Below are 11826 nucleotides of genomic sequence, written 5' to 3' on the forward strand. Positions count from 1 at the left end.
TGTGTGTGTGTGTGTGTGTGAGTGTGTCTCTGTGTGTGTGTGTGTGTGTGTGTGTGTGTGTGTGTGTGTCTCTCTGTGTGTGAGTGTGTGTGTGTGTGTGTCTGTATGTGTGTGTCTGTGTGTGTGTGTGTGTGTGTGTGTGTGCTTGCCGTTTGTGTTTTCTCCTCACCTTTAGCAGTCTCACAAACAAAGGAGTATTTATTACTACATCTCCTGTCATTCCAGCGACCAGAATTTTGGACGCCCATATCCATGTCGACGCAGTCTCTCTGGGGATGGTTAATGGATTGTTACCTAAATATTTGTATGTTTTACGCTGTGTTACACCAACTTAGTCATTTTGAAGGAAAGAGACTAGACTGGTGACATGCTGATAGATCAGTTGGTATCAAGCTCTGAGCTTATACTTGTATGGGATCGAACGCTACATATAGATGCAATCTATTATATATTATTATAGCGCAGATGGCTATGGTTCAAATCTCCAATTGATTGTTTTTCTCTTGGACTAGGGTTAAATGGGGAGGTTCATGCATTTGTGCACTTGTGTTTCCGTATCTGTGAACATCGTATTTCTGTGTTTATAGTGTACGTGTGTATGTCTCTGTGTCCATTTTTGTGCGTCTGTCTGTTTGTATGTCAATGTGTTTTTGCTCATATATTGTGTCTGTCTCTGTGCGTAAACTTTTAAATGTGTAGCTCATAGTTCCATGGTCTGAAAAAGTAGTTTAGTAATAAGGTATAATTCAGCTGTCATCGAAATTAGCTTTATGCGTTTTCTTCTCTACTGTCTCTAGCCGCCTTTTGCATGTCTGCCTTTCTTTCTGTTAATCTGTGTCTCTGTCTGTCTGCATACTTGTTAGTCCCTTTCCCCTTTTCTCTCCTGACTCTAGATATGAGCCTCCGGTTATATTTGTTCTCACTCGGGTGTCTCTGTCTTTCTTTTCTCTATGTGTGTGTGTGTGTGCATATAAGTGTGTGTATGGGTGTGTGTGTGTGTGTGTATGTATGTGTGTGTGTGTGTGTGTGTGTGTGTGTGTTTGTGTGTGTGTCTGTCTGTTTGTTTGAATGTCTGTCTGTCTGTCTGCCTGGCTATTTGTCTTGTCCTTCTGTATGTGTAAGTCTGTCTACCTGATGCTTGTAAACTCATGCGTTGCTCTGTCTTGAATGGAAGTATGTGAGGAGTGAACCTGTTCAAGAACCTATGTACATGTATAAGCATGTAAACATATCAGCACATACGGGTGTAAATACTCATAGACGTAGGTGTATATATAAATATTAATGCACACAATTACATGCCTGAGTCTGACTCACCCTAGCAATCCATCTCTTGTCATTTTTGTTCTCGTCTGGTTGTTTGTAGCCCCAGGCCGTGTAGTCTACCTTGGAGTTGTCCACCCAAACAAACTGGTCTTCAAACCTTCGGTCGTTGAAACCAATCCAGGACGGTGATCGGCTGCCCGAGTTAGCTAACAGGACTGTGATGAATTCTGGTTAGGAAAAAGTAAATAGTAAAGAAACAAAATCAAACTCCGTTGGCATCCTCCACTCCCAAACAACAATATGTACCAGATGTATAAAAAAAGAGGAACCCACTTGAGAGACAATACCTCGGTCATCTTTGCACCAAAACTTAAACAAAACTTCATCCAAATAAAAAGTAAGCAAGAGGGAAGTAAATTATTGATCAATAGGAAGAAAATTGATTTGTGTGTTCGAAAAATACCCATGTTTAAAAGTTTAAAGTCCCAACCAAAAATTGAGTAAAACTCCAAGCTTTACAACTTTTAAAAAATCCACCACAAGGTGCATTAGTTGTGCATTAAAGAACAAATCTATATTAAACTGATATTGCCGAATAAACTCAGGGGAGATGTGGTTATTCAAATAAAATACTTGTGGTGTCGACCATGTTCTCCAGACAGACTCGCATATGCCACCAGAAATGTTGAGTAATCATGAGGCATGTTTGCAGGCCAGTTCTATAGATCTCCCTTTTCAGTTGCTCAATTCTTTGTGGATTGTTTGGTAGACTCTGACTTAAAAAAAAAACCCTACAGAACACATAGTACTTTGAATGGGTCCTTGTTTTTAGACGCTCTGCCTATGGTAATGTCATGGGTCTATATCACACTTATTGACCAAAGAAAAGGTTTTACAAAGAACAGACAAACAGATGTTTATTTTCACCTTTTTGTTCTACCTGCATGAAGCACAGAATTGGTGACTACAAACTATCATAATATGGTACTGGTGTGGTTATTTGGGGCAAACACAAATACTCAAATAGTAAGACAAACAAACAGACTGATAAAGAGACAGCAAAGGTTCCCGCTCCCCATTAGGACTGTGATCTGAGGTCTGGCAGGATTGACTGCTCAGTTGCTTTAAATGGTCATGAAATCTATAATATTAAACAAGGCATCAGCAAATACACTAAGAGAAAGACGCAAGCTGAAGTACTTGAAATCAGAAAAACAAATAGGCAGATATTTCTTGAGCATAGTCCTGCTATGTATAGTCCCCACTTTATCTTTTTGAGGTAAGTCAGTAGGCCTAAGTTTATTTAATGTTTAAGGTTATTCGCCAACATCATGAAGGCCTAATGTGCAGACATTTTGACTTAAACCCATTTGAAAGCATTGAATTTCAGTCGTGAAAACAAGGTTTGTCACAAAATAAAACTGAAATAGCACAAAACACAAGCATTGACCATAGCATAATAATTTTGTACTCAAAGGAGAAGATTTTTTTTCTCCACAGAATTGATAGCTGTGACAAAATCTCACAATTCACTACCTCAGAGTTACAAAGTTCTATCCGATATTGGTGGCTGTTTTATGGTTACTATATGACCATGAGGCCAGAAACTAAATGTTCTATCTTCTCTAGCAAAATTGTAAGATTATTCAGAGTCGTTATCAAGATGTTCAAAGAATAGCATTCGAAAAAGCTTGACATGTTGTGAGACTCAAAAATTTTTATGCCAAATTTCTCAAACTAGATACTGAGCAGAAAGGACTTTGTAACTCCGAAGTACATGTAGTGCAATGTCGGAAACTGAAGTTAGTAGAAAATTACACATACTGACTCCAGGTTTACTTACTTTGTTCCACTGAGTTGTGAATTGAGGCCAGTCGTGATTTATAATTCAGCAGATTACATACCGACATGGCGTCTGTGTAGTTCACTCTCTGTGAGGGCTTCAAGCCTCCGACAGTGAAGCACTTAGATACTGAAACAAAAATGAGAAAGAAATGAGAAGAAAACTATGCAGACAGGCTGAGAGGGTGTGAAAAAGAAAAATTGATGTGATAGGCTGATGGTGGGCTATAAAAGAAATTGTGAAGATTGGTAGACACTGAGAAGAAATAAAATTGTGAAGATATGTTGATAAGTAGCGGTATTAATAATATGATGGCAGGTTGACAGGTGCCAGAAAGAAGGGCAGAAAATAGAGAAGACAGGAGCTAATTAATTAGCACAAGGGGAGAAGAGCCTGCATCTTACTCTAAATGACCTAACTTGATAAACAAGCAAATAAATAAACAAACAAACAAATGAATCCACAAACAAACAAATACAATAAAGCTTGCACTCACGAGAAGGCAGAGAATGGAACCCCAGTGGACAGCCACCCTTAGTAGATGCTGGGGTCATGGGGGGAATGGTGTAGTCACCAGGTCTTTTCTTACACACATAGCCTCGCTTGTCCTGACAGTGCTGGTCGCCCCAAAGCGCTGTAGGTACACAGATAGAGCACAGGGTAATAATTGGTTTGGTAGAGCACGAGATGGTTATTGGTGTGGGTAACTGTTATGTGTTTGGACTTACAGGTTTCGTATCCACAAAGGTTTGTACAGGGTTTGTAACAAAGTCTGATCCAAACGTTATGTTTGTCGGAAAGACACTATCCAAATTTTCCTCACTTCTTCCACATGGGTATGGTTACAACCAGTACCTGGCTGTGACAATGAAGAGCCATGTTTTAATGCCTGTAAAATGACAGCTCCCGCTGGATGCACTTCCAGGAACTTAAGAATGTTTCAGAAGCGTGTACAATCTGTTCGGGTTATGATAAACAGAACCTTCTTAACCCTATCCACATGCCCTGGGGTCATTTTGTACCCCCGGGGTTGTAATCTTCACATTTTAGAATGCTTCTAGTACCAAGATTTCTTTGAAACTTTCAGTATTTCTCAAAAATCATTTTGACAGACTGCTATGGATCAGATTAACAAGTAAATTTCTTCTTTGGAAGTGGTGGCACACAGAGTTCCCCACGTCGTATGGACGCGATAGTAAAACATGACGTGCAGATAGGGTTATAGATGGGAGAATCTTCTTTCTCTTCTTCTTCTTCTTCTTCTTCTTCTTCTTCTTCTTCTTCTTCTTCTTCTTCTTCTTCTTCTTCTTCTTTTTCTGTTATCAAGAATTGTGTCCTTAATTTACATCTATGCCGTAACACTATCAACCTCATCATCAGCATCACAACGTCATCAATACGCATAAAACCATTCCTACTATTTGCATAACTGGAAGTATAGAATATCATTGTGGTGTTCTGAACAACAAGATTTTGATGACTATCCTGAATCTTCTCTTAACGTTTAGGATTTTGGACAGTCTCTTATTTGGAAATGAATCATTATGTGTAAAAGTAACAGTGTACAGTCTATAATATTAATAATAGATAGCATTTGTATAGCGCAAATTCTCGCTCAACATCAAGCTCTATGCGCTTCACAATCTATACTGTGGTAGCCTACAAACTACAAAACTAACCATATCATAACCATATTTTGAATACTATAGCTCAGCTAACATATCACCTTCATAACTTTATACTAATCGGATGGCATCAATCTGTAAGGATTGGACAAGGAAAATAAGATAGTGCATGGTCAAGAAGCACAAGTCTTTAGTAAACACACAATGTCCAAAAAAGACAGGAAATCAAAATTAATTTAACACCCAGAACAAAGCATGCTTAGGCATGTGGGGATATACATCTAGCAGTCGACCCAGGGAAGCCAAATGTACGGGATCTGTAGACTTAGGGCACTGGTTTGGAAGGGTTAATGCAGACAAATACAAAGGTCTTCAGTGTCATGATTTGTAGACTTGGGTAACTAGTTTGGAAGGGTTCATCAGCATCATCATCAAGTACCGGATCTGCCAGATCACGGCCCTCCATTCATTCATTTGTTTGGATGCTTCTAAAAAAGCAATGTTACCCTGATCTTTCCTCTTTTACCATCTGTTTAGGTTCCCTAAGTAGGTTGTTTTGAGCCTACCCCTGCCTTGTTTGCCTTCAATTTTGCCTGTGAAAGTTTGATGTTCCAGCTCTTTATGTCTGTTCAGGTGTCCCAAAAAACTGCATATGTCTTTTTCTGATTGTTTTTCATCACAGAGTGTTCCACATGAACTTCATTAAGTAGGCCCTACCACCTCATTTAATTTCTTTTCTTTCCAAGATAGAGTCAGCAGTCTCCTAAGAAACAACATTTCTGTGGCTTGGAAGGGGTAATGCAGTCAAATACAAATGTCTTCATTCAGTGTCATGATTTGTCAGGTCTTCGTATAAATTTCTGTTTTACGATTTTTTAAACATGGCTGAGGGTTGAATACTTACATCCAGAGCCGATCCGGACACATCTTTCACTGCCGTAGGCGTCGTTTGGCTGATTGGTCATCCAGCTTACATAGGACACAGGTGAACCATCTGACCATCTGGGGAAGACATAATGGTTGTTGTTGTTGTTGTTGTTGTTGTTGTTGTTGTTGTTGTTGTTGTTGTTGTTGTTGTTGTTATTGCCGTGTTGCAGTTGCAGTTGCAGTTTTTACTATTACTAAAATGCTGTGGTCATGAGGCAATGGTAGTGGTGATGATGATGATGACGATAACATGAACAATTGGTGTTTGTTAATATTTTATATTTTTGCATCTAACCTTCCTGTCTTCCTACACTAACGTTTTGGAGATCTTGTTCTTTTTCAGATGCTTTCAATGCATCAGATGCGAAATAGATTCATATTTCAGCATAGGTCTTGCTGGGTCAAAAAAGTATGGTAAAAGCCACATGTAAATATGTGAAACAGAAACATATGGTCAAAAAAAGGTTTAGCAGCAAAACCTAGGTGTTCAGCACATCTACCCATGAAAAAAAGTTTCTTTTGAATCTGTGAAGCCTGAAGACTTTGGACTGAGCTTATCCCGATTTCTATATCACTGAGAGGAAGTGACCTGTACAACTAGTACTTCTTTTGGATGGCGTAAATTCCGTTACTGGATCTGTGTGGTGTTGAAGTAAAGAATAATGGTGTGTAATGTTGTATAAAATGGTACGGGTTGAACATCACACTATACATTTATTTAAGACGGTTGACCTTTGAGTAATATAATGTCCATCTTTGATTAGAATGAGCCAGATGTGAGAGAGCATTCAACTCCACCCCCCCAAAAAACAACAAAAAAACAACTATAACAACAAATTTTTTAAAAAATCAGCAAAACAACCTAAGCTCACACAAGTTCTTTTGAAATTTTAAGCTATGTCACCTGAAACATTAACCAGGTTGCTACTTACTGAGCTATCAGCGCATCATGTGTGTAAAATGTTTTCCTCCTTACAAGTCTATAGGCTGAACCATTCACAGGAACCCCCCACCCCCACGCTTGAATATGACGGCAGTTCTCATGGATTTATTTGAACGTGTTCAGGTTCTTGTCATCTTCATCTGCAACATTTACCAGAAGGATACAAACTGTGAGAGCTATCAGCATATCACGCTAGTAGCCTACAATGTTAATTTCTCTTGCATAAAAAGCAAAAACCCCCCTCCATTCCTCCTCCCAAAAATATGCCGGCAGTTCACGTGGACTTACTTGAAGGTGTCCTGGTCCAGGTCATTGAGGCCAATCCAGAAGGTTCCAAGAGGGTGTCGGCTGACCTGTACACATGGGCAGATGTATGTGTGTGTGAGGGTGTTAATAGGTCAGGAATGTAAATGTAACACTCTGTTTGTGTGCATGTGTGTGTGTATGTGAGTGTATTATATGTGTATGTGTGTGTGGGCGTGTGTGTGTGGGCGTGTGTGTGTGTGTGTGTGTGGGGGGGGGGGGGGGGTGGGGTGTGTGTGGATTTACATAAGTCAAGAATGTATGGGTAACACTGAGCGTGCGTGTGTGCGTGTGTGCATTCATGCATACATGTGTGCGTGCATGCATGTGTGTGTGTGTCATCACAAGTCAAGAGTGTTAATGCAACTCCGCAAGCTCCCCCCCAATCCCATTCAACCAAATATTTCAGAAAAAAGGGTATCAAAACTCAAATACTTCTTCCTGAAAATCCATCTCATGTTGTTGTCATGTCAATAACATTAAACATACATTATTACCCACCGCCTTGGAGATAATAATAATAATAATAATATATAACATTTATATAGCGCATTTCCAAAAAAAAGTAGCTCAATGCGCTTTACATTGGAATACCCAATTTTCAAAAACCTTTCTTACTACTTCCTTTCTTCTCAAGCAATATACATTAATGCACACACACACACACACACACACACACACACACACACACACACACACACACATGATGTACATCTCTCTTTCGTTCAGTCAAATTCAAATAATATCTCTGAACATTTTATTCCTGAAACCACTGCAAACATTAAATATAGGCCAGTAAACACGTTCAGGATACAAATGTGTCATGTTCTCAGCACAAATTATCACATCATAAACTGTAACATTACAATTCAACTATTCAGTGACAACACTGTAAATTACGTTACTATCAATCACAAAATAGCCAAGACCATCGTGTGCTGTTCTCAAGTTTTGAAATCAAGGTGAGTTTTAACAGAACCCATTCTCCCAGTAACTTGTTTAAGGCTGAATAAAGAGGGCTCCAGTAGCTAAGTAGGTAGTGTGTTCAGAAATCAAAAGTCAAGTCAAGAGAGTGTCGGTGACACGGGGTTCACATGGGTGGTCACTCACAGGTCACTGGGCTGTGTCCTTACCCAAGACAAGACAACCCTAGCTAAAAGAACAAAAGTGCTGAACAGTGGCGACCAGCAATTACATGTTTATGAAATTGTTTTGTATTAATGTAATATTGTGTATTCATGTATAGATATATCATTATTATGTATTTCCTTATATATGTTGGCCATTGTAACCCAAATTTCCCCACAGGATTCAATAGAATGTACTTTATTAATATTATTATGATTATAGTTGTCGTTGTTGTTGTCATTATTATTATTATTATTATTATTACTATAATTATTATTATTATTATTATTATCATCATCATCATCATTATCATTATTATAATTATAATTATTATTATTATTATTATTATTATTATTATTAGCAGAACCACCAACAGCCCGAAATGATTATACACTCCTTCTCTATACAGTTGTACTCACAAGAGAGGTGACGAAAGCGTTCTCCTCATCATTCCCAATGCTGACAAGATCGCCACTCATGTTCAAACAAGCAATGCGGGCATCAAACCAAGTCTTTGTGGCATCATCGCCGTCCGATGGACTTATGTAGTAGCAGTTGTTGTTGTACTCAGACCAGGAGCTGTTACCACATTGGAGAGCTGGGAAAATAGGAACGGGTAGGGGTGAGGGGAGGGAGAAAATGGTTTCATTATTTAGCGTCTATGTTGTAGAGATGCTGCCAATTTCTCTATATATCGGCAGCAGTAGAAGCAGCAGCAGTAGCGGCAGCAAAAGTAGCAGCAGCAGTATCATGATCATTATCATCATCATCATCCTCATCATCAGCCTTCATTATAGTTCTTAGTTGTGATTTCTCCATCATCATCATCATCATTGCCTTTCTCACCCTGCACCAAGGTAGAGATGTTGCTGATTTCTCTATTGATCATCATCATCATCATCCTCATCATCATCATCATCAGCAGCAGCAGCAGCAGCAGCAGCAGCAGCAAAATTATCAGCAGTATCATCATCACGATCATCATCATCATCATCATCATCATCATCATCATTACCAACAGCAGCAGCACCAGCAGCAGTAGCACCAGCAGTATCATCATCATCATCATCATCATCATCATCATCATCATCATCATCATCTTCATCACCACCACAACCACCATCATCATCAGCCATCAATATAGTAATCAGTTTTGATTTCTCCAGTTGCGATCCATATAGCGATGTCCATGTGATATCTGTCACGATGAAAAAAATCGGAAGCAGAGGAGGAAGATGATAATAATAATGATGATCAAGATGGTAATGATAAATTCTGCTCCGTAGGGTGATAAATTCTACACTGTGTGATTTTTCTGTACTATAAATAGAACAAGTGACTTACATGGTTTTCCAGTTGGCACAGGCCTTGGTGTTGTGATCACAGCTCCTGAAATGAGAAAAGGGGATGTGAGATCATTGACACCCTGACCCATTGAAACCATTCTTTCTCCAGTGACTGTAAACAGTGTGTAGCCTTTTTATTTTCTCTCTAGCTAGCTTCAAGTTGAACAAAAGCATATATTAATATAAGGCCACCACAATCTAACAACCTAGTTATGTCAGATTACAGAAGAGTAAACTTCACGCATTGAAAAGCCCCCAAACTACCAAAATAAAGCAACAGCAAAAAAACAACCCCAAAACAAATTTTAAAAAACAGAACAAAATAAATGAAATAACCGAATAGTCCTTGGTCAAATTTGGAGACAATGATGAGTTCCAGAAGTAAACAGGAATGCTCAGAAGTTGCAACTGGTCCTTTACAGTTGATGTGATATCGCTATAACAACACTTTCATCAGAGTAGATTTATCTAAGAGTAGAGATCTTTAAATTCAATGTCTTTCTCCAAAAGGTCCAAGCCAAGATGCAGAAAGCCACGAAAACATAAACAACTCAAGTTCAAGAAAGGTTTACCGGGGATTTAAACTAGGGCCTTCCAACCCACAGCCCAGAATTGTACGAACTACCAGCCAAATTGTTACCAACAAAAGTCTTAGAAGAAGAAACCTGACAATCAATAATTTATTAACAGAGACACCAGCCATCCATGTCCAGGTGCTGTTTTAGCCAAGAAGAAACTTAGTATACAAAAATTGGAGTCAGAAACTTTGACCGACCTTTGGGAACCTGACAGATGAAGTTGTGGGCCACGTAGCACGTCTCATCATTCCAGGTGTTCTTCACCGTGTTCCAGGTGACACAGTCCTCTCTGAAGAAAGATCCGAAGGGCATACATGTTTGTGTTGGTAGCAGGTAGTGGGGGAGGAGTAATGTCGTGCAGATTGTCTGTACTGATGTAGTATTGTGTGTTGTGTGTCACTGATGAATTGTTGAACTAATGTATTCATATACATCTACTTACGAATGTACAGTCAAACCTGTGTAAGACGGCCACCCATTGTCAAGTAGAAAAGTGGCTGTATAAGACAGGTGGCCGTCTCAGGCAGGACTGATCAAGATGAAGAAAACAAACCATTCCCATCTGAGGTCCCAATCGAAAGTAGCCGCATTATTGTTGTAGTTGTTGCATTTGTTGTTTTTGTTGTTGATTTGTATTTTGTTTGTAATTTTCACTTTGTTGCTGATTTTGCACAAGGGTGACAATAAAATGAAATGTATCATATGAGGAAGACCGAGAGCCATGTTAAAACATACACATGGGTCGCCACCACAAACAGAACGAGCGACGCTTCTGCCATAAGCTCAAGTTGACGCCCTTTGTTACTTTGTTACAGACTGGGTAAACAGTGATAACTCATCTCACTTACGATAAGTGTATGAGTTCTGGGCGGAGCTTATGGGTTATGAGGGATCACACGCTTACCTCATTAGCAGCTGAAAATTGGTAGCTATTGGTCAACAGTGGGAGGGGCCTACGCAACATGATCTGTAGGAGGGACTACCTAACAACAACGACAGGTGATTGAATTATGACAGCTCGCCCACAACGCCAGGGGCCAATGCACAATTTATGACAAAACGTAATGGAGTCACAAAGGTGGCCGTCTAAGACAGGCGTTATTGCTTAGTGTGATAGGGGTTGTGTGTTAAAAAATGGTGGCCGCGGCCGCTTTGGATAGGTGCCCGTTTTACACAGTTAAATTATATAGAAAAACGCAAGGGGGGAAATGAAAAGTGTCTGTTTGTACACGTGGCGTATTTATCTATCCTTTTAACCTGGATTGCTAAAAACAGTCGAGCTAAGATTTTTTAAAATATTTCACACTGCTCATGCCTACCCCATTTTTTTCCAACTTCATGTCTCTCAACTTCAGCCCGTCTGATCTATTTCCAAAGCAGACAGCCAGTGCAGAGACACGCCAGACCTCAGAGATACAACTATGTTTTGACCTACAGTTGGAGTACACTTTATAGAATAAACCATTGTTTTTGCTTTACTGCATACTAATCGTGTGAAAGCCAGAGAAGAACACAGGCCTTGGTGTTGTGACCACAGCTCTTGAAATGAGTATACGAGGGGTGGGAGACCATTGACGCCCTGGCTCATTGAGATCATTCTTTCTCCATGAACTGTAAACGGTGTGTAACACTATTTTAATTTTCAGTCTAGCTAGCTTCAAGTTAAACAGAAGCATAATAGCAAAGAAGAGCTGTTTTTTCCCTATGTTTTTATTGAGGAAAAAAGCAACACTCACTTTCCTCCAGCGTCGTCTGGCTGATTGGTCCCCCAGTGTGAGAAGGAGAAAGGGGACTCGTCCTCCCACTTGTATCCTGGTGGGACATGTGAGATGACAGAATGACAGATAGTGTGGCTCTTGCTGCATGG

At 39.6% G+C, this 11826-nt stretch overlaps 1 protein-coding gene across 1 annotated transcript in view; it reads right to left on the reverse strand.

Moving 5' to 3' along the window:
• Positions 1–11826, reverse strand: part of LOC101856652 (macrophage mannose receptor 1) — a gene marked incomplete in the record, with an annotated part of 62425 nt that overhangs the window by 18136 nt on the left and 32463 nt on the right. The window contains 10 exon segments of the mRNA XM_013082051.2: positions 170–269; positions 1318–1493; positions 3110–3238; positions 3606–3743; positions 5639–5736; positions 6893–6957; positions 8455–8633; positions 9380–9424; positions 10157–10248; positions 11696–11771. Coding sequence (XP_012937505.1) covers positions 170–269; positions 1318–1493; positions 3110–3238; positions 3606–3743; positions 5639–5736; positions 6893–6957; positions 8455–8633; positions 9380–9424; positions 10157–10248; positions 11696–11771 — 1098 coding nt within the window.

This window comes from Aplysia californica, unplaced genomic scaffold (assembly GCF_000002075.1).
Source record: "Aplysia californica isolate F4 #8 unplaced genomic scaffold, AplCal3.0 scaffold00157, whole genome shotgun sequence".
In the NCBI taxonomy this organism is placed as follows: domain Eukaryota; kingdom Metazoa; phylum Mollusca; class Gastropoda; order Aplysiida; family Aplysiidae; genus Aplysia; species Aplysia californica.